General features: G+C 44.2%; 1 protein-coding gene across 1 annotated transcript; it reads left to right on the top strand.

Moving 5' to 3' along the window:
* Positions 1-19,034: 19,034 nt before the first annotated feature.
* On the top strand, positions 19,035-22,837 carry tnfrsf13b (TNF receptor superfamily member 13B). Its single transcript, XM_085467198.1, has 5 exons — positions 19,035-19,090; positions 20,046-20,176; positions 20,427-20,543; positions 20,738-20,989; positions 21,065-22,837. The coding sequence occupies exons 2-5, from the start codon at positions 20,065-20,067 to the stop codon at positions 21,325-21,327; spliced, it is 744 nt and encodes a 247-aa protein (XP_085323324.1). The 5' UTR covers positions 19,035-19,090; positions 20,046-20,064; the 3' UTR covers positions 21,328-22,837.
* The last annotated feature ends 1,387 nt before the right edge of the window (positions 22,838-24,224 follow it).

Genomic DNA, 24,224 nt, shown 5'->3' with positions numbered 1-24,224 from the left:
TTCACCAACGAACAATCTCAACCGTAGCACATTCTTCACATTTTCACTACAAAATGGCAAGTAGTTGGTAAATGTGTACACAGACAAGTCAGCGTTTTTCATACAATCTCTGAGGAAATGTAGTTTTTAGGTAGCACAACCTGTTGGCAACAATTTCATGCAGGTACAGGAGCACCCCCCCCCCAACAATATCTCTTCAACCCATTAGGTATTGCATATTTTCGCTTAGGGTCACTGACTGCTCTCCAGGCCACCATGGCTGGTTCTTTACTGATTTCACAGCGACCACTCACACCATTTTTCTCTAGCGATGGAGCGATGGTAGCAACGTTGCCATGGTGTCGCTGACAGGTCTCTATCCCTGTTCGACTGAGGTCCATGTTAGCCTTAGAACTTTTATTAGGTTTAAATCTTTTAGCTAAAGCTAGGAAAAAATATTGTAGTAAAATTGCATAAGTCATTTAAAACAAAACATGACAAACAACAGCCATGAAAACAGATTTTTACATTCATATAATTTAGGCAATTGTGTGGTCTAACTTTTCTACTTCTGTTTCATAAAAAAATGTGTGTAGATTAAATAACAAGTCCTATTGTCAAACTACCTGTGAGGGACCTGCCTGAGCTATTCAACCTGAGCTCTGGCAAAATAAGAACTTCTGCAATCCACACATCAGGTGCAACGTTTTTAACATTTTAGCTGTCTTTACCTTACAATAGGAATTTCCTTGAGGTCACTTTTGTGACCTGCCACTATATAAATCAAACCGAATTCTACTGAACATTAGATACGTTGCTGAGTAAGTCAAAGAAAAGGTGGAGGTAAGAGGGAAAAATAAAAGAAATGTATGCTGAAACACTAACACAAAAATACTAGCTATGTAATTTACCGTTTAAGCTTATTTGCATTGTCAGGGCTTATTCAGTTTCAGTTAAAGTGTGTAAAACAGCTGATACTTAGCTGAACTGAATATATAGATTTTTTCATTGTATTAGTGTAAAATCTGCATCTCATTCTCTCTCTATAAGGCATAGGCTAATTGTTTTATGTGGCCTGACAGGCTCATTAGTCTTTCTTTTCAGCACGGAAAATATTTAAAAATGAAATGAATCTTTCTGGACAGCTTTTCCAGAGTTATTGACTCTTCTATTTTCTTTCGCCTTCATTTAGAATGTTATTTATTTGCCAAAAAAGAGGGAAAACACATAGTGGACATCCAGGAATATAATTACGGGAACTCTGGGGTTTGTGTGAGCAGAGTGGATGGAGTCCAGTTCCTGGCTTCACGCATTGTTTCAGTCTGCCCCTGGCTACACTGCTAAAAATAATGAAATGTAATGTAACTGTTTGTTAATCTTTTCTGAACTTGACATTTATTCCATTTTTTGAGTTGGAACTTCTTCACGTGTGCATATTCACATTAGCAGTTGGTCAGTACTAGTGCTGTTAGTGTGGCTTTTGTTTAAAGGGAAATTTGGGTGTTGCTCTCTATAAGACTTTAAAATCTTCTGATTCCAGTTATGAATCATAAAGTTGCCCTAATTGTAAAGAGGGAGCTAGCACTCAATTACAGTATCAGGGCTGATCTGGTCTTTTTTGTGTGTTCGGGGGGAGGTTTTGTTGTCGTGGTCTGGGTGGTTTTCCACAGCATCAGCTCCTCCCCACTGGGTGGAGTCTTTGTTGTTCCTCACCTGATGACAATCGGACCAGCAGTATTTATGACCGGCGCACTCAACTGGTCTTCGCCAGATTATCTGCCAACTTTACCTCTGAAAACCACCTACCAAGCTCTCCTGGATACCAGTTTGCTGCCACCGGTAATCCCTCTCCGTTTTGGAGCTGCCATTTTCTCCTGCCTGCCTCCCTGCCTTGCATGCAGCACCCACCTGGACCTCTCCTGCCTCCCCCCTCCACGCAACCCCCACCTGCAAGCTTTGCCCGGGCCCGCCACAGTTTTCCCTGCCCAGTACCTGCACCCAGTTATCCCTGCCATCTAGTTTTCACCACAGTATTTTTCTCTCGCCTCAGACATCTAGTTTATGTTCATTGATTCTAGTCTGCACTTTCTGTTAGCCTCTGAGCATTGTAAAAATAAAGTCTCTTTTCGTTACACCTCACCCCTGGCCTCCGGTTTTGAATCTGCGCTTGAGTCCATCCCATGTCCATGGGCCACTGCGCCTGACAGTATAATCTGGCCAGTATATGGACTCAGCGGATCAAATCCGGACTGCCGTCTCGAAACAGGGCGCCATTCTTGGTACTCACGAGGACGCGCTCCAGTTTCTCCTGGCGAAGGTTAACTCACTCACTGACGAGCAAGAGAAGATGCAATCCGCGGTTCAGAACCTTCAGTCAGCCACTGCCCCTGAACCCGAACCCATTCCCAGTACGTCGGCACCGGTACCCGCGCCGCCGCCGCCTCAGCCCGCTGCGGATTCTGAGCCTCTGCAGACGCCGATGTTCCGCGATGCCGCCTCCCCGGAGCCGGAACCCTTTTCTGGCGGCCGGGGGGGATGCAGCGGTTTCCTCCTTCAGTGCGAGCTAGCATTCGGTCGCTCACCCCGCTCGTTTGTTTCTGATACTGTGCGGATTTCTTATTTAGTCGGGAAACTGCGCGATCGCGCCCTTACATGGGCAGAGGCTTATCTAGCTAGACATCCGTTACCGACTTGTCATTATGATGACTTTTTGAGAGAGTTTAAGAAAACTTTCGCTCACCCGACCTCTGAATGCAGTTCGGCGCGGAGGCTGTTGCATCTTCGCCAGGGACGGCGGAGCATTGCGGACTTCCTAATCGATTTCCGCATCGCCGCTGCCGAGGCGGGCTGGTCTGATCGGGCTCTGCATGGGGTGTATTTGCACTCTCTCAACGATGAGATGAAGGACCACCTGGCCTCCCGGGATGAGCCCGCTACTTTTGAGGAGTTGGTTTCCCTCACACTTCGCATTGACAGCAGGTTGCGGGAGAGAGAGTGGGAGAGGGACCACAGTTCCCGTCGGTCCTTGCATGGGTCATCTCCGGTCGTTTCTCCCCCGCCACCGCTTCCGGTTCAGCCGTCCACTCCCATTGCTGGCACCGGGGGTGGTGAACCGGAACCGGAACCCATGCAGATCGGGCGTTACCAGCTGACGGTGGAAGAGAGAGAGAGGCGCCGCCGTTCACGTTCTTGCTTTTATTGTGGCTCCGGTGAGCATTTGATTTCTTCCTGCCCTAAGAAGGGAAAAGAGATCGCCCGCCGGTAGGTCCGGGGATATGGGTGGGCGGTACCAGGGTTAACGCCAAGCCCCGATTTTTGCTTTCTGTGACACTCTTACTCGGTCAGGGAGCCCACGTCTCATCAGCGCTGGTTGATTCAGGGGCCGAGCAGAGTTTGATCGACAGGGGATTTGCTGAACAGCTTCAGATCCCTCTTTTTGAGTTAACTCCGTCTATTCCAGTTAGGGCATTAAACGATCAGGTCTTTTCTTACATTACTCATCGCACTGCACCGGTTACCTTGATCACTTCCGGCAACCACAGAGAAACACTGATCTTTTACACCTCACAATCCCCTGACACGACCATAATTTTAGGTTTCCCATGGCTAAGACATCATAATCCTCACCTGGATTGGGTGGGACAGAGGGTCGTGAGTTGGAGCCCATATTGTCATGCCAACTGTCTCGTCTCAGCTGCCCCACTGAGCCCTCTAGCAAGGAGAACTGCACCCCTGACCTCTCTGCGGTTCCCCCCGAATATCATGACATATCAGAAGTTTTTAACAAAGATAAGGCACTGTCCCTACCACCCCATCGCCCTTACGATTGTGCCATTACCTTGTTTTCCGGCTCCACGTTACCTTCCAGCCGTCTCTACAACTTGTCACGCCCTGAACGGGCTGCCATGGAAAAATACATCGGAGACTCACTGGCGGCTGGACTCATCAGACCATCGACTTCCCCCGTGGGTGCTGGCTTCTTCTTCGTGGGTAAGAAGGATGGCACACTCCGTCCATGCATCGACTTTCGGCCCCTTAATGACATCACAGTTAAAAACAAATACCCATTACCACTCATCAGCTCCGCTTTTGAGCCCCTCCATGGGGCCACCATTTTTACCAAACTGGATCTCAGGAACGCATATCACCTAGTCAGAATCAGGGAGGGGGATGAGTGGAAGACTGCGTTTAACACACACTTAGGACATTTCGAGTATTTAGTCATGCCATTTGGCCTCACTAATGCACCTGCAGTTTTCCAAACCCTAGTGAATGATGTCCTTAGGGATTTTCTGGATCGTTTTGTCTTCGTTTACCTCGATGACATCCTGATTTTTTCCAAGGACCTCAAGGAACACAGAATCCATGTCCGGGCCGTACTCCAGCGGTTGTTGGAGAACAAATTATATGTCAAAGCCGAGAAATGCGAATTCCATGCACCATCTGTGTCATTCCTGGGTTACATTCTTGCAGGGGGGCAGGTGAAGACAGATCCGGCTAAAGTGAAGGCAGTAGCGGAGTGGCCACTACCTACCTCACGAAAACACTTACAAGGGTTTTTGGGCTTCGCGAACTTCTACCGCCGCTTCATCAGGAATTACAGTCAAGTAGCCGCTCCCCTAACTCGTCTAACTTCCTCTAAGCTTCCTTACCATTGGAGTCCAGAGGCCGACGCCGCCTTCTCCCGGTTGAAAGAACTGTTTACCTCTGCGCCGGTCTTAATCCATCCCGATCATAGTAAACCTTTTGTCGTGGAAGTAGACGCGTCAGGCGTTGGGGTCGGGGCGGTGTTGTCCCAGCGTTCAGGTTCATCTGCTAAGCTTCAGCCCTGCGCCTTTTTCTCCCGCCGCCTCTCACCTGCGGAGAGGAATTATGACGTTGGAGACAGGGAGTTGCTTGCTGTAAAGCTAGCGCTGGAGGAATGGCGGCATTTACTTGAGGGAGCAGAGCATCCATTCACTATTTGGACTGACCATAAGAACTTAACCTATTTACGCACAGCCAAAAGGCTCAACTCGCGCCAAGCTCGATGGTCCCTATTCTTTACTCGATTTAACTTTTCCATCTCTTACCGACCAGGCACCCGCAACACCAAGCCGGATGCTCTGTCCCGCCAGTTCGACCCTGTGTGTGACCCGTCTGATGCACCCACCATCTTGCCGGCAGGAGTCAGGATCGGTTCTGTCGCCTGGGACGTGGAGGAGGACATCCGCCGTGCGCTGGAGACTGAGCCAGACCCCGGCACGGGCCCTCCGAACCGACGCTATGTCCCCACCGTGGCTCGCCCTAAGGTGATCGATTGGGTCCACAAGGGCAAATTTTCTTGCCATCCGGGTGGGGGGAGAACAGGCTCACTCCTTAAAAGGTATTTCTGGTGGGAGACTATTGATAAAGACGTCAAAGAATATGTAGCTGCCTGTCCTGTCTGCGCACGTAACAAATCGAGCTCACTACGCCCAGCTGGACTTTTACGACCCCTCACTATACCTCATCGCCCCTGGTCTCACATTGCGTTGGATTTTGTCACTGGCCTTCCCGTCTCCTCAGGTAAAACCACGATTCTCACTGTGGTGGATAGATTCTCCAAAGCTGCACACTTCATTGCCCTAAACAAACTCCCCACTGCAACGGAGACAGCCAAGATTATGACTGAGCAGGTCTTCAGACTCCACGGCATACCTTGCGAGATCGTGTCAGATAGGGGCCCTCAGTTCATTTCGCGAGTGTGGAGGTCGTTCTGCACCGCTCTCGGGGCTAAACCCTGCTTGAGCTCAGGATTTCATCCACAGACGAATGGGCAGGCCGAACGGCTCAACCAGGAACTGGAGGCCACCCTCCGTTGTGTCGCTGCCTCCAACCCCGCCTCATGGTCCTCGTTGCTGCCGTGGGCAGAATACGCTCACAATTCGCTTACGTCTTCTGCTACTGGCCTCTCGCCTTTCGAGGCCTCCATAGGTTACCAGCCGCCTCTCTTCCCCGACCAGGAGGCCGACCTCGAGGTTCCCTCGGTCCAACACCATCTCCGACGTTGTCAGCGGGCGTGGAGGTTGACCCGTCGGTCGTTGTGCCGGTCCGTTGCTCGCCAGTGCCTGTACGCGGACCGTCGCCGCAGGGCAGCCCCTGCCTACTCCCCTGGGCAGAAAGTGTGGTTGTCTGCTAAGGACGTTCCCCTCAAGGTGGCATCCCGTAAGCTGGCCCCGCGTTTCATTGGACCCTTCGAGGTGGAGCGGGTCCTCAGCCCTTCTGCGCTGCGGTTGAAGCTGCCTTTCTCGCTGCGCATTCACCCGACCTTCCACGTCTCCCAGGTCAAGCCGGTGGTCGTGAGTCCGTTGTGCCCTCCTTCCGCTCCCCCTCCTCCCGCCCGGCTCGTGGATGGGCATCCTGCCTTCGCGGTCCGGCGCATTCTGGACGTCCGTCGGCGGGGACGGGTCCGGCAGTTCTTGGTGGACTGGGAGGGTTATGGGCCTGAGGAGCGGTCCTGGGTGTCTTGTTCCTTGATTTTGGATCCTGCTTTGCTTTCTGCTTTTTACGGGGCTCGATGCGGGCCGCGGGTGGCTCGGTCGCCGGGGGTCGACCCTTGATGGGGGGGTAGTGTCGTGGTCTGGGTGGTTTTCCACAGCATCAGCTCCTCCCCACTGGGTGGAGTCTTTGTTGTTCCTCACCTGATGGCAATCGGACCAGCAGTATTTATGACCGGCGCACTCAACTGGTCTTCGCCAGATTATCTGCCAACTTTACCTCTGAAAACCACCTACCAAGCTCTCCTGGATACCAGTTTGCTGCCACCGGTAATCCCTCTCCGTTTTGGAGCTGCCATTTTCTCCTGCCTGCCTCCCTGCCTTGCATGCAGCACCCACCTGGACCTCTCCTGCCTCCCCCCTCCACGCAACCCCCACCTGCAAGCTTTGCCCGGGCCCGCCACAGTTTTCCCTGCCCAGTACCTGCACCCAGTTATCCCTGCCATCTAGTTTTCACCACAGTATTTTTCTCTCGCCTCAGACATCTAGTTTATGTTCATTGATTCTAGTCTGCACTTTCTGTTAGCCTCTGAGCATTGTAAAAATAAAGTCTCTTTTCGTTACACCTCACCCCTGGCCTCCGGTTTTGAATCTGCGCTTGAGTCCATCCCATGTCCACGGGCCACTGCGCCTGACATTTGTGACATGAGAGTAACATTCGAAAAGATTTCTTATTGTTCTAAAGGAGATCAAATGAGCAGGGCTACTCCTGATAGAAAAATCCTACTACTTCCTGTTAACATATAAACAAGTTGAATATATGTAGACTTCAGAATAGTTCTCCAGTCTTCTTGAAGGACATCTCCGCTGCTTTTTGTTCACTTCTTTGTCAAAATAATGCAGCACTGCTTCAGTAAAGTTCAGGTCACGGCTCTGGGGGGACAATCCATGACTGATAGTATTCCATTGTTTCTATCCAGGTATGCGTTTACTGTATTGACAGTGTGTTTGGGATAATTTTCATGTAGAATAAGGAAATAGTGTCCAATTTGATGCGTTCCAGATGGTAATACAGGAAAACCAAAAGCCGAATATAATCATTCCATCACTTTTGACAAGATCTCCAAAACCACTGACTGAAATTCAACCCAAAACTGACCAAAAGAAAATTTATAAGACCTTAAAAGCCTAGAGAACTATTGTTCAAGGTCAAAATTGCAAAAAAAATCCCCCCAAAACCCCAAACAAACTACAAGAACATAATTGCAATTAGGAAACTTGAGTTACAGCTTCTCATTTATTATTTCGTATTAGGTTTATTGTGACAAGGTCAAAATGTGTGTTTTATTTAGTTTCATGTGGGGTTATGAGGACATTCCCTGGCAAGAAGAAACAGTCAAAGCTCAATCTATTACCTTCCACACACCAGTGAGCCTACGTGCAACACCATTCCCTCATATCACTTCTCATTTTCTCTCCAGCCTGAGTCGCCTCCGAATGACTCACGACTCAGAACGGCGTGCCAGGCTGCGCTGCAGTTCCACTCCGAAAAACAAGTAATGTATTCTATAATGAATGTCGTGCTCGGGGGTGTTTTATTGTGGTGGCGGCAGGTGAGAGGATGGAAATGAGGATTAAATGCTCAGAGTAGAGGGAGATTTTTCATGTCCATATTTCGTCAGCTGAAGCTTTATGAGAATTAGGTTTGAATGCCAATCTAAAAAATGTCAGTGAGCGCTGACCATGCTCCCCTGGTTTTATTATTGTAGGTCAGCACTGTGCCAAAGCTTCAGAGGGGTATAATCGCGCCTCTCTGACCTTTTCGATAACCAGATGGAAAAATGGCCGATCAAACCATTCCTTGTACGTCTTTTGAAAAGTTCTGCATAATGTGAATTTAAAGTAGGCTGAGATGCAATCAGCATAAGAAACGCCACAAAATTAGGTACTGACAAAATAAATGGAAATTTGGTGGGTTTCTGTGATAGATTAAATTGGGATGTAAAATCACAAAGCGCACGTTTTATATCACAGTTTTTGAGTTTTCACACACCCAAAGCTCTGTGCTTTTCTCTTCTGCCAAATGTAACTTCACCAAGATTCAGCTGTCGTGACTGCATTCATCACTTCACTTCAGCACTTAAGAAAAGCAGATTCTCCATAAAAGGATTCTTAAAAGAAGCTTTTACATGAGTAATACATAAGTAATCGCTGTGTTAAGGTTTGTTGTTTACATAGTGAAGAGTCAAAGAACACTATGGCCCTAGTTTCCCTTGCAGTTTGCCATATCATCCATTCAAGAGCCAGCTTTCAGCTTAGTTTTAATCATACTCACAAACAAGCATTTTACATAATTCATGCATAAATTATTTTTGCTCCTGCAGCGTACTCTGATATATTCAACGCCGCGGTGCATGAGTTTAAGAGGTGGCCACACACAAAATCAGCATAAAACAAAGAAATAGTATTCGGTATGCTGTGATAACAGACATGCAGTTTTGCTCATTCCACCTCACTATTAAAACCCCAACATCACGTATTTGTCATGTTAGCAATAGATAGAATTACCATTAGATTTTGTGTTTTCAAGTGATGTGTCTGTCTATTTTTTCTGATTAATAAGTCCCATAGTAAGTCTTATTTTGCATTTGTTCCTTTCTTTTTTGTCTCCCTTAACTCTGAGAGGAAGCATTTAATGGCCAAAAGTGTTATTGCATTTACCAGCTAACTGTTAGCTTTAACTAGACTCACTGTTTGGTGTTGTAGGTAGTTTACAGTGATGACACCACAAGAGCAGAGAGAGGGAAAAAAGAAGCTAAAGTGAGGGTTCCTAAATAGAAAACAAAGAGCCAAAAGATACTAAAACAAACAGAAAAATAGACACAAATGGCATTTGACAATTTCCTGTCACTACAAGTGACCGGTCATGTACACTGCACTGCACTGCAGTGTCATTTTGTGGTGATCTGGCAGCATTCCTCCTCTCTTTTCTTGCACAAAGGAGCAGACACCGGTCCATTTCCCTGGTTGATGCCCTGTCCAACTCTCCTTGTATAATGGCACAAACTTATGAGACTGTGCTGGGAGACACAGCAAACAGTGTTGTGGCAGTACGCTGTGCCACCCTGGAGGAGTTGAACTACCTGTGCCAATTTGAATGGGTGACAAGTGACAAGGAGATCAGTCAGGAAGGATAAGGGCTGACAATGGCTGATGGCAGATTAAAGTTTAATGAAGTTTAAGTGACTTTGTTTGTTACGCAGTCGTGAATGATTCCTCCCTCTTTTTCATTTACTTTCATTTTTTCATTAATTACAGTGTCAGTTACTTACATTGGGCTGCACTGCAATAGTTTCTACCCTTTTTTTTACCCTGGGGGTTTTAAAAACACTACCACATCACCCTTCAACCACTGTGGTAAAAGGGTGATGTGGTGTTGTCACCTTGCAGGACAGCGTGAATACCCAACTTTGTGAATGCATTCATGTTACATATTCAAATTCATACCAAAGGTGCATCCACTATGATTTTCAGATGAGTTTGAATTTCAGAGACTTTGAACTTTGACCTTGACCTTAAGGTCAGAGGTCAAGTTTTCTGAAAATCTTCTGAATGCGATAAATGGAGAATGAGTATTTATATCATAAGCCAGTGTTTTTCTACCTTGGTTGGGATTTTTTTTTTGGTTTTTTTTAGCTTTTTTTCTCCTACTTCTGTTGTGTTTTGTATGGTTTTCACAGTGTGTTTGACCTTTCAAAGACACCGTAGAAAATAGTGCAAATACAACATGTCGGTTCATTATAACAGCCTCTGCAGGACGAATGCATGAAAAGAGAAACATAGTTGCATTTTAACCATCTAGTATTCATAACAGCACTTGGTTGTATTTTCACCTGCATAGACAAAGCAAAGGATGATGTCTGGGTTTTCCATTATTCTGTAATGAACATCGTGTTTCCCAGCATGGGTAAAGTGAAAACAGATGCTACACCGTCACTGAAGAAAGTAAATGTGAGAGTGCAACTGTGCAACGCTGTCTATTTGATCTAGCAAAGACGCCCCTCTTGGGTGTTCGGTGGTCCAAGAGGCATTTCAGGAGAGCTCTGCTCGACATATGAGCTCTCATCCTTTGATCACATATCTTCATACACCTGTCAATACTATCTTCATCACATACTGAGCCTACTTTCATCCTCTTCAAACCTGCGCCTAAGTAGAGTTTCAACACCTTCATAAGAGGATTACAACTGATGAACAAAGTGTTCCAGTGGCATGAAGAAAGAAAAAAGATGGTGCGTGTAAACCACTGCAATCCATGTTGAACAGAACATAGACCAGGCTGGAAGTTACTGTTGAACGTGCACAGAGCAGATTATCCTTTCATATACTGTAGCGTGACTCCATCTGCTGGTCAGAGTCTGCTGCTTTTTGTGTTCCCTATAAAATTACAAAATCCCAGTGGTTTATGGGAACAAAGATGTTTTTGCAGGCTTTATTTATATTTCTTCTTCATCGTGCCCACCAAAATATTACACCACCATGCTTTCGCAGGAGCAACAACTCGACATTTTCTATCATTGTCAACAGTGAAAAGCAGTCAAATCAAGTGAATATCTAATAAGATAACACTCTATGTAGAACTAAACTCACTCTTCTTGCTACCCAGCATTTCTAAATGTTGTGCATGAAATATTTCAGCAAATCAGACCAAGGCTGATTTAGTCCTGTTTGGACTATTTTTCATTGTTTTCAGTTTTAATCATGTGAGCTGGCTTCCTTTTCCCTTTGAAGAATTTGACTACCCACCTGCAGCAAATCTATTCTGGGTGACTTCAGGTTTCTGACAGGGGTTATTTGGTTAAAGGTGTGATCCACAATGCACAGCAACCTCCTTTTTCTTTCTCAGAATTCGAACCAGTTGTTCGCCATCTGCGGCACACTTTTCGCAACAATACAAACCCCCAACAACAAACTGCTCTTTATGAAATCTCCTCTCGCCTGCTGTGAGTCTTTTTATCAAAACAAATGCATGTATTTAAATCCATAAATCCTTTTGGCTTTATTCATGGATACTAATAAATACTTTACCTTCACATACCGAGTGCTCATATTAGACGTGGCTCGAGTTTCAGATAATGTCACTGCTGTATCCTCAGGTAATACCAGACTTGCCAAAAACACGTAACTTCATAGTTCTCTGAATGAGGAGTGTCACATTCAGTTTCGCAATGGGCCACACTGGGAAAGTACAGTGCAGTAATTTCCCAGTGTGGGGCAGTTACTTTTTTATGCAGGTTCAGGTAAGCTTGGATAACTTTTCCCATAATAAATGACATCATCATATAAAAACTGCATTTTGTATTTACCGAGGTTGTCTTTGTCTACTATTAAAATTTGTTTGATGATCTGTAACATTTAAGAGTGACAATATATAAAATTTTTTAAAAAAAAATCTGAAATCAGGAACGACACAAATACTTTTTCATGGCTCTACAGATTCACACCCAGGACATATATGGCAAAGCATGCTTTCATTTAATCAAAACCTACACTTAAAACTATTCTTGGTCTTTTTAAACATGAAGCAATAATATATCAAAGTATAAAACAAAGTCAGTACACATCAATGATCTCAATCTGTCCAGCTAGGAAGCATAAACCATGGTGAACACATTACATAAGCCTTTTTTGGACAGTCTGGTCAGAAATACACACATAAGTATCCCACTGGAGGTCATCCTGTAGGGCTCTGATAACACTCCTCCTGGTCCTGCTGCTGCGTTGATGCTTTTCTACAGCCTGTCCAAATATGCTCATATAACCGCCCGTCTGCTGGTATCTCATCCACACTGTGCTTGAAGTTACTTCTGGTCGTAGTATGTATGGGTGTCCCCTCCTGGAGGAGTTGGACTACCTGTGCAATGCCTTGTATGCACCATCACGTGCTGCCAGCTGTGACAGGAACTAAGAGAAAGCTGAAAAATTAGATAGGAGGGGCAATCGTCTGTGGCCACCACCTGCAAAACTATTTCCTTTCTTGGAGGTTGGTCTTATTGTTGCCTCCCTGCTGCACCTGTTGCCCCTTTGACTTGCACCAAATCAGCTGAAATGCCTTCACAGTGGATTATTATGATATGCCTGATGTTTAATAATGTGTTATACTACGATGATTGAGGGTTCGCTTAATGTTTTTATGTGGCAGCTTAGTCAAAGCAAAAATAACAAATATTCAATCTTGTTAACCGTCTATTTAACAGGATGACCACATAATGGTAAATGTCAGAATAAAGTAAAACATGGCTAATGGTGTTATTTGCATGTAGTATACATGCAGCATACAAGAATCTACAAACTCAATTAACTGTGAACTTTCTTCAGTATAGCAACACAAATTCTCTTCGTTGGGCCTTTCTTCACAATGAGTATTTCTTGGCAATCTTAGCTCTGTAGAGTTTAATGTTGAAGGGACCTATTCGCACGATCAGCCAATAGTATCAAATGACATTCTCAGAGGACATTAAAAGCTCGTTTTTTTGCACGTGTGCACGTGTCCATAAACAGTAAAAAGGTGACAACTCCAAAACCTAATTCAGCTCCGTGAGTTCCCCTGGTGACACAAAAACACGCAGCTCAGCAGGACACCCACAGCAGCAATGTTGTTCACGAACACTCATCAACGGAGGTACTTTACAGGTTTGTCGCAGTATAATCCTGCGCTGACTGGAGCTCTGCCACCTTCTTAAATAGCACGCTCTTGATGAGGCCGCATAACAGTTCCACAAACCATGATTTCCATGGTGGCGGCAGAACAGTTCAGGTGGCCCACCAAACCGGTGGCGATGCGGGTGAGATCCTTCCGGTGGCATGCCACGGGTCCAGCAGCGACAGTGAGACAGTTTTGGAGGTTGGCCCAGTGGGCGGCGACTGTGGCAAAACAGTTTAGGTGGCCTGCCACGGGCCTGGTGTTGGTAACATGGCAGCTCTGGTGGACGGCCGCGGATCCCTTGGCAGCAACTTAGCGGCTCAGGTGGCCGTCCGCGGGTCCAGTGGCGGCAGCGTTGCACAGCAGACGCTCCATGACGTTCAGGTCATGCAGGCTATGGCCCGGGCAACTTGGTGGATGGCCGGCATGCATGGCCAGACGAGGCAGAACCAGGTGCCTTGACATCCTGAGGCACAGCAGACGGCCCACAGACCCCCGGCGTGCTGTCCTCCAGCTCGGGCTGTGCGGGTCCCCCCAAGCGGGGCGGCAGCTGCAGATGGTTGAGGCGATGGCGATGGTGGTGTGGCAGCCACAGGTGGTGGAGATGATGGTGGCGAAGCTGCCATGAGCATCTGTGATGATGGTGGTGTGGCAGCCTCAGCCTGGTTTACTCATAACAGATTCACAGTTAGTAGCTACAGGGCCCACTGACAGTCTCTAGGCCCACTGACTCAGAGAAACCCACAGTGGACAGGTTAGCCAAAACCGCTCTCTCTCCACATTTAGCAGGCTTAGCATTGCCAGTGAACGGGGAAGAAACAGTCTTTAGTTTCCGAGGTTCCAACAAGTGAGCAGCAAGCGACGGTGGGAAAACCGTCCGTCGATGCAGAAAAAAAACAGGAAGCAAGGGCTCCCAGGAGGGCAGCCAAATCCTCCTTGCTCAGACTGCCCAAACCAAACAGCTCAAAGCTGGAGCTTACTCTCATATCCAAAAAGCTCACAGAAAAGGTAGAGGATGACAGGAAGTTATCAAAAAACACTACCTCTATTTGTCTCTGGTGTTTGCTCGCAGTCTGGATTATGCTTCAGCAGTAATCCCAGAGCTGGGAGAACAACTCCTTCTCTGAGGCAACACTTGAGTCCGCCAGGTCCATTATGGCGGGATTAAACTGTCACGGATTGCAATGGCAGACCGTGGAGTTGAGGTAAGAAGGACCCAAACGCTGGACTCTTATTGTGAAGGAGAGTCGATTTATTTAAAACAACCAAAACCCTACATATGGAAAAATAAACATACAAAATACAAAAATACATGAGCCCTGGGTCCCTAGACCCACACCATAGCAGTTTTCGGATGTTGCTTGCCTTTTGTTCATTTCACTGTCCATTTGATCCCAGACTGCTTCAATAATGTTGAAGTCCGGGCTTGGAGAGGCTTGTCCATGACTAATAGTGTGTAATGTGTGTTTCTCTATTTGGCCAGTATGTTTGGGATCATTGACATGTTCCACAGGGTTCCTCACCAGGACCAATTCTGTTGATATTATACATGCTTCCTTTAGGTACTATCGTTCAAAGCCATAGCATAAATTTTCACTGCTATGCAGATGATGCCCAGCTCTATCCATTAAGCCAGATGTCATTGGTTTTTTTCTGTATAAAAACAACATTAAGCACCTTAAGGCAAATTGTGATTTGGCATTGTGTAATTAAAACTGAAAAGAAACTGAACTGAATTGTCACGGTGAAGAGTGAAACTATAGCCAATCAGAGACTTTCATCATATTGTGTGGTGGAGCGGAATCGAACTATAATTTTCTGTGTTCATAATTCCATGAAACAATGGAACAATGACACTTACTGCTGTGTATCTTTCCTGACTTCCATCCTTGAAGCTGATTTTAGCTACAAGTTTCAAATTTGGACTCATCTCTCCAACAGACCGGTTGCCACTGATTTTCAGTTCAATTCTTGTGTATTTTAGCACACCTGAGGCTTTCCCCCTCTGTTTCTCTTCGTTAAGAAGACCCCCCTCTATTAAGAGGTTTGGGTGAACTGCAGATAGATCAGCTGAAGAGTCCATCTCTATGGTCCTGTCAGGTGTTTGTTGGATTTTTGTTTCCTTTTTTTGAGGGACATGACTTTCAGATACTTCAGCTCATCTACTGTAAATCACTTATATGGGACGTTTTTTGCTAATAGCTCTATGGGAACCACCTTGGTGATGCAAAAATATTTCCTATCAAACTATTTCTTCTTTTTTTGTTGTTGTTTTTTGTTTGTTTTGTTTTGATTTTGTTTAAATCTTTGACATCTTCTCTCCATTATTTTGCATTTAACACTTTGGTGCAGATTAGATCAAATCTGATGACCAATCTTTTGCTTTCACTGTGAGTCAACATGGAGCCGAGTCATCCATGTGCAGCTCTTCCTCAAATTCTGCTTCTTTTTTTCTCACACGGTGACTTGCATTTAGGTGTTTTACATACAGATGTAGCCAAAGTGGAAGTTGATTATTTACGGCTCACTTGCTCAAGCATGCTCCTGTAGTTTGAATCCCAGTGATGAATTTGTTTGTTAATATGCATTTTTAATGGCCGTGTTTCCTCTTTTGTTTATGTAGCCATTGATTGGCTTTGTTCTGTCAGTCTTTCTTAACAAACACCTTCCACCAGTGTGGCTTTGGTGCAAAGGTCCTGCCTGTTTCCTTTTGAAAACCAGGCCACTTTTTGAACGCCTTTGAGAATTATTTTGACTAACAGAAGCTGTGACACATTTCATTGGATGAAAAACTGCATCTGCAAATCATTAGAGGTTTCCTGCACTATTTCCTGCACATTACTGGTTCTAACTCAAGGCCCAGCAGATTTATGTGGTTGTGGCTCGAGCAGTAAAGCAGTAGAGCACCTACGAAATTAAAAGGTTGGTGGTTTAATCCCTAGCTGCTTCAGTTTACATGCTAAAGTACTCTTGGGCAAGGAACTGAACCCCAAATTATTCTCCAAGGCATTTATTAGTGAACATTAGAAAACACTTAGATATAGCAGGGGTGGGGAATGCTTGTGTCTGACTGGATGAATGAGACATGTTGTATAAAGTGCTTTATACACTCTTTTTCTGGTAGAACTGTGCAGGACTGGCTCTAGATTGTTGGATTTTTCTGCTACAGAGCCTCAGGGTCAGAGACTGAGTCAGTTTCTCAGGCTTCGATGAGTGGGAAGCCAGTGTGGTACCGTGACCCTGCAAGTGAAATAAGCACTCCTACGGGCTGATGGCGTTCAAAGTTGTGGTTGTCATTTCTTGACTTTATTTATTTGATAGATGACCATGATATACAGCAGCGCCGCCCATAGATGAAGGTCCTGGGTTTCGCTGTGTGGCGTTTGAATGTTCTCCCTGTCCCTGTGTGGGGTTTCTCTGGGTGCTCTGACTTCCTCCCACAGATCAAACACATGCATGTTAGGCTGATTTGTGATTCTAAATCAGCCGTAGATGTGAATGTGAGTGTGAAGGCTTGTTTGTCTCTCTGCGTGGTCTGACCAGGGATGCACACTGGGATAAGCTTCTGCACCTGCAGTTGTTTTATCGGGGAGGGGGAGCAGTGGACTCTTTGTATTACTAACAGTCTCAGAAAGCAGAACTAAATGAGAGTGCTCTAAAACAAAACTAACACCTTTTAATGACATCTCGCCACATAATTTCCGTTATCTTCTTACAGCTGCTTAGCAGATCCTCCCTGAAAATCTCAGACTCATATCTGAAACCTTTTATTCCAGATCTCCCTCGGGGTTTGGGAGATTAATCATTGTCTTACAAACTGACATTTTAGTTCCACACTCGTCCAAATCGCCCTCTTTACTAATCTCAGTTTCAATCTAATGCCAGCAGTGACTTTTTAATAGTATATTGCAAGCGAACTTTTTTGAGGGGATCTCAAATCACAAAAAGGACCTTTCAGTGATGGAGCTGAGATAAAGCCGTGCAGGGCTTGAGAGGTTTAAATCTCCACGTCAAAGGCACATTTTTACCAAGATCAGGTGTTCTCGCTTTGCTTAAAAATAGTTCATTGTATTCGGTCTCAGTTTTAGACAGACACAAATCTTTGTACGCAAATCCTTGTTCATATGAGAACTGAAGCAGAGATAAGACACTGCAGTCATGGTTTGTGCTCAGCGTAGTGTAAAACACATGGTGTGGAACTGCCCGGCAGTTTCACACTGATGTCGAGAAAGTTTACTCACATCTTCCCAACAAGTGTCAGGCACGCTCAGCAGTGCATTAATATCTGTCAACACTGAGTCCCTGTAGGAGCTCCGTGTGCGAAGACTGGAACACGGAGCTGCACAAATCTTAATTCTTATTTAAAAGGTTTTTTTAGTATGATTAAATTGGCACATTTTTCTAGTTTAACAAAGTAAAACACTTTGATCTGTAGTAGCAGCATTTTAGCATTTTGCACAATGATCTAAAAACACACTAAAGGACTAAAAGGCAAACTTTGCTTATATTCTAGTTCGAGGTGCCAGAATTGGCCCTGTAAAGACTCCAATCTGGCCCACTGGATGTTTTTATAAAATGTGAGTTAGGGCATAAATTTTGTATTTTTAATTGTATTTTCTTTCTAAGTTTCCTACTAATGAAGACCTCTCCATGATCATGGTCACATCAGTTTGTTTTTATTACAATATTCAATTCAATTCAATTGAATTTTATTTATATAGCGCCAAATCACAACAAAAGTCGCCTCATGACAACATCAGCCTGTTATGGTGTCGTTGGTGGGTGCTAACAATGAGGTCACATGCGTAGCCAGCCTAGAAACTCATGTCTCCCAAGGCCCAGTATGTCGATGTCACTTCTGAAGACGATCCATAAAAAATTGTGGGTAACACAAAGTGTTGACTGATTTTCCTATTTAAACTCAACCTTGGTCCAATTTCCCCCAAAATTAAATCAATTTTTTTTCACTACAATAGAAATGTAAAAACAGACATTTTCTGTGAATAAACAAGGAATTTATGTTTATAATTTTACACATTTACCTCTTGCAGATTAAGCCCAGAGACTCGTGCTGACAGATTTCTTGCATTTACTACAGCAGTGTTTTTATTATCATATAAAAAACATCCCCCTCCCCAAAAATTTATACATTTTGTCGAAATTGGACTTTTTTTTCTGATATTAAACTATCTCAGGGATTAAACGTGGCCTGGCCCACTTAAGATCAAACTGGAATAAATGTGGCGTCTCAGCTCTAGGCCATATATCTTTTCTTTTTTAATGAATGTTTTATATTCTTTAAAAAAAGATGTAGAGGGTATTTCATATTCTATGTAGTTCAAGTGTAATTAAGTGGAAAAGGACTAAAATAATAATGACGAGTTCTCCTAACAGCCTCTTGTAGCTCGCTCCAAAAGTGATTCAACCCCTCTACAACCTTCAGACACTTTATATACAGATTTAATTCTTCACGGCACAGATTCACCGAGGTGATGGAAACATTCCTCAGATGTTTTAGTCCATATTGCCATGACAGCATCACACAGCTGCAGATTTGATCAGCTGCACATCCATGATGTAAATCTCCTGCTGCACCACATCCCAAGAGTGCTCCGGTCAGGTGACTGTGGAGGTCACTAGAGTGCAGTGAACTGTCTCACACTTCCATGTGCCAGACACTCAGTACCAGACATCGTGTTTACTATATGGACTACACTCAGTCTCAAAATACAGTCCAAGGGAAACTGACTACAATATATAGGCACTTTTCTTGTCTGACCTCACTCTGTGTGTGTGTGTGTTTAAGTGGGAGGATCCTCCTCATGCATAGGGGGAAGTCCCCAGTCTGGCACTAAGTGTATATTTAAATGAGCTTCCACGCTGAAATACAGGCCTGTGTCACTCTCATCTTCAAATCAAGGATTCTCCCTCCGCGTCTTCATCTCGCTTGGTAAGTCATCTCTGCCAACATCATTAACAGCCTATAGCAGCGGCTCAAGTAAGATAAATGTGCTTCGTTAGCATTTGAAACGCAGGTGAGAATCAAATCCATTTATCGAGTGCTGGTTAAGTTCCCATAGAGGACCTTCATAACAAACCAAGCGGCTCGTTGAGGCTTTTATAACAAGAAACAATGTTTTCTATCAGTTTGAACGCAGTTTACGTCCTTCTGTAGATTCCAAACATCAAAACAATAAGAAACGCCCTCCATAAATAAGCACAGAAATGGCTAAGTGCATTTAAAAGGTACTCTGAATTCAGACGCTGGGGACTTTATGTGTTTCTGAAAGTTAAAGAGAGAACATACTGTATATGAATCCTGAATTAGACACAGAGTGCTGCTCGCTGGGGTGTGACGGATATACCCGGGCATTAGTCTTAGCGCTCTATGTGAAAGCAGCGCGGGGCGGAGGTGGTGTAGAGATCTGCATCTTTTTGCACTTGGATGACTCAGTGCTCACTGGAGCAAAGAAAAATATGCTTAAGAAGAAAGTACATGATTTCTAAAAGGATGCTGGTTGTAGCTATGCTAAGTTTTGCTCCAAAAATGTGTGGAAAACACAAAAAGAGGACAAAAACTGAGATATTTCTCAGTAAAGCCTCGATTTCTAAAATAATACAGTTTCACTGGGTCAAGGATGGAGCTAGCAGTCTAATCCACTACACTGCATACATTACATATCACAGCTGCTTTGCTTTCATATATATAAATACCAGAATAACAGGCACATAAAATAACCAACATAATGTGTAGTTAGCCAATGCCACAGCTGCTTGTTTACAGCCACCCATCTTTTAAAAGTTTCTTTATAAATAAACTTTTCATAGAGATCAAGTCACAAAGACAGAAAGAAAATAATAAAACCATTTGTTTTGGTCCCTTTGTGTGTGTGTGTGTGTTTCAGTGTGAGGGTTATCAGGCCGATGGGTGGAGGCTGTGCTGAAGGTCAGTATCGGGATGCTTTGGTGGGGTGTATGGACTGTCTGGGGACATGTCAGAAATCACTTGTAATCAGCAGATGCAGAAGTTTCTGTGGTGAGAGCACACACATGCATTCACAGACACATGCAGGGGCATTTTTTTAATGCAACTTTTCCAAGATTGCAACTTAAAATCCAGCTAGAATTACACACAAACTTGAAGACATATAGATGTAACATGTATTTTTGATATTTGACTTTCTTCCTGAAGGTAATAGCAACAGCAGAGATACTCTTAAACCCACACAGTTCAGTTTCTTACATGTCTTCTGCTTCTTCTCTCACGTTGTCTCCTTCTGCATCAGAGGCTGTAAATTGTAAGACTCAACCTGGCCACTACTACGATAAGCTGCTAAACAAATGTATAGAGTGTAAAGAGATCTGCGGCACACATCCTCCAGAATGCGCCCCACACTGCCAGAGTGAGTGCTGACCCCTCGGTGACCTTTGTCCTGATGGGGTTTTTCTGTGTTTTTAAACCTTAAAGAAGGAAGTATTGGAAAATATCAAAACTTTATCAAATTGTTCTGATTGACTAACATTGTTCAGAGCTTATATACCTGACATATGAATCTAGAAGCATTCAGTCAAAAGATCTGTCCTCCTTCTTTCCTAGCTGAAGTTGTCGCAGGACCCTCCACACTGAAAGACTCTGATATCCTCATCTACTCCCTGCTGGCTGTGTGCCTGGCGCTGCTGTTTTCTAGCTTGTTTCTGGCCTTTGTAGCCTTTCTTAGAGGAGGCAAGGCCAAAACTTCTAACCAAGGATCCACACAGGGCAGTCAATCCAAGAAGAAGAAAGAGAGCGAGGCCAGGCTGGGACAGGAGACTGGTATTCCAACTGGGCAACTTGGAAAAAGCTCCAAAGGTTAGTCTGGAATGAACCAAAAAACCATTGGAAACGCTGAGCAGTTTAACGAGGGTCTGCCTTCTTCACTTATAGATATTCTAATGTCTCCGAGCTGCCCCGTTAACCTCGAGCCATCAGACGACTCCCTGCCAACAGAGACCTGCGTGTGTGTCCACTGCTTCCCCGACATGAACGTGCGAGGCCCGGCTCACAGCAGGACGCTCAGAGACCCTCCTGTGCTCTACCAGCAAGCTGTCCTCCAAAGAGCCCAGACCCAAAACGGAGGGGCTTGCTGGACGGAGCAGAGCTTCCGAACCTACGACATGAAGGTCCAGGAGGAGGCAGCAGTGGGATGAGTTTAGTGGTGCAAGTGAACTGGAATTAATTACCGTGTCTCCGATCCATCAGAGAAGGTTGTCGATATACTGGATATTTTGTTGGGGGTAAAAAAACAACAACAAAAAAACAAAAAGAAACCCTAAAAACGAAATGCTACAAACACCATCACAGTATGTGACAAATCAGTCCGTCACTATAAATATAATATGGACATAGCGTCTAGGTTGAATTTACTGACCACCAGGGGGCGAAACCAAGCCCTCAGCCTTGACCTTAACTGTACTCTTTTAAGCACTTGTTTAACACACCGGAAAATCCTATAGCTCCATCACTCATTTCAGATCTTATGAAATCAAATATTAACTCAATTTCATGTAAATTTGGTGATTCTGAGAGCCAGAAAAGAGACCCAGAGTGTTATGACTGGTTAATGATCAGTCCCTCCCCTGATAACGTAGTCTCAAGACACAAAGATGGAGAGGGTGAAAATTCCCAGCTTTATAACAACAGTTCACAAACCGTTTTTTGACCTCTCAGTTCCTTCACTCATAATTTATACTGAAACCTTCACACTCACTTTTAATACAAAAACCGTAATTATATCTTTGCTGGAAAAATTGTCTGATTTTAAGGATTTTTATGAAGTGTGTGTGTGTGTGTGTGTGTGTACAGGTATTAACATCTTTGTGGGGACCAAACATTGGATGTTTACTATACTTGTGGGGACCGACAGCCCTTGTGGGGACCGATCTCGGTCCCAATGAGTTTGAAGGCTTTTTTGAGACTCAAATTGTTGTTTTAGTGTCGGGGTTACAATTAGGTTATGGTTACGTTTAGGGTCAGGGTAAGGCATTCATTTTTGATGGTCAGGGTTAGGGTAAGGGGTTAGAGAAACCATTACGTCAATGAGATGCCCCCACAAGGATATAAATACACATGTGCGTGTGTGTTGAAATTTGTCGCCTTTAAATTTGTGTTTCCAGTTCTTTTTCCAGCATGTTTTAAACCCTCATAAAAAACCTTCATAAGTAAGCACATGAAACCAAATAAATTTTACCCAAAGTGCACTTTTTAAAGGGTCAAATGATATAACAAATATGAAATTGATATGAAAGGTCTTATTATTATCTACATTTTGATAGTAGATAAGCCATCTTATCTACTAGTCATCTTTATGCTGTAAAAAACCAGCTGATTCTAAAGGGATCAGGTGGGAATGGGTTTTTTTTCTATATGTATCGACCCAATTGGGAAAACCGGGAATTAAAGGGAAATAACAGCAGGATGTCTGTGAAGGTTCTCAGTCATCCAGGTCATCGTAGTCAAAGGATGTTCAGGTTTCCCTCGACTGTGGTGTGAAAATAACACACTTGAACATGAATACAACTTTATGCTTCACTTCATATTTCCACATATGAAACATGCTTATAGGTTTTCTGTCATGTTGCTTTTGCTTAATGTCATTGTGAATGTGTAAATGTAAATCATCAGGCCGCATATTGCAATAGCTACAATGAATAAATATTGCCAGTCAAGCTTACAAGTGTGACTTTGTGACATCATGACTAGTTTTGAATATGACTGTGGATGTCAAGTGGCAACGTGAGTCAGCGTCCAAATTCAATTTTCAGGGTTTTTTTGTTTTATTTATATGGTGCCAAATCGCAACAGTTGCCTCAAGGAACTTTTTATTGTAAGGTAAAGAACCTACAATAATACAAAGAAAACAGAGAAAACCCACCAATAATTTGACTCCCTGTGAGCAAGAGTTTTGGTGACAGTGGGAAGGAAAAACTCCCTTTTAGCAGGATGTAACCTCCAGCAGAACAAGGCTCAGGGAGGGGCGGCCATCTGCTGTAACCATTTATGGGTGACCGAAAAAAAAAAAAAAACCCCACATGCTGTGCAAGAGAGCCAAAGATGAATAATAATGTGGTTATGGGTAGTGTCATAACGGCTATACAGCATTTCAGAGGATTTACTCTGCTCTGGGTCTTCTAATAAGAATTTGAAGCGCTTGCTGTACACCGCTCCTGCGTCTGACTTTCGGACACGGTGGTCCTGACTTGACTTTTGTGAAAAACGGATATGGAGCATATTTTTAGCAATGCAGAAAGAGACTTTGTGACTCTGCTTTCCCCCAGTGGGTTTCTTTGCAAAGTTTCATACTGTTCTGCTATGAATTGCTGTTACAGCCTTATACCAAAGGGTACAAATATAATCGACACTTTAAGAGGTCAAGCAAGTGAAGGTCTCTTTAGCTTGTAAACGGCAGATGCAAACGAGCTATACCAACACGTTACATACCAACGATATGTGACAATTCGTCTGTATGTTACGCATTCTGAGGCATGAGAGCAGGTTGGAATGAACCTATAAATGTAAGGTTATGGTTAAGGTTAGGTTAGGACTGCAATAGAAAGCCACGAAGCGAATAAAAAGGGAAGTGCATTCGCTTCAATTAAGAATCTGGAGTGTTTCATAAGGATGCGGAAGGGTACCTTTCCCGTTACTATGACACGCCTCGAGCCGTGACAAATCGATGGTATGTTACGCGTCGGGAATGAGAACGCTCTGATTTAATTTAGAAACATTAAAACAATGAGAGCTGGAAAAAGTATTTGTAATTTCATTGATTTAAAGATGTGTTTGTTTTGTTTTTTTTACTTGTCAGTTATATAATTTGCTTTCTTTCTCCAAAAGAAAATATTTTGTTGGTTTTCTATTAACATTTATTAGACAATTTTATCGCCTTCTTGATACCATTGCAACACCTTGATTCTTAACTTTTTCAGCCATTCTGTCACTTCCGTGTTGCATGACCCAATTTGGACGAGCTAACGTTTAAACTTACAGTTGACTCAGTGAATGCACAGTAGGGTCCTGTGGTTGCAAAGCTAGCCAAAAGCATGGC

The sequence above is a fragment of the Copadichromis virginalis genome, linkage group LG8 (assembly GCF_057382275.1).
Source record: "Copadichromis virginalis isolate Kocher_CV1m ecotype Utaka linkage group LG8, C_Virginalis_male_GT1.1, whole genome shotgun sequence".
NCBI classification, from domain to species: Eukaryota; Metazoa; Chordata; class Actinopteri; order Cichliformes; family Cichlidae; genus Copadichromis; species Copadichromis virginalis.
The sequence above is the reverse complement of the archived record's forward strand: the minus strand, read 5'-3'. Positions and strand labels throughout refer to the sequence as shown.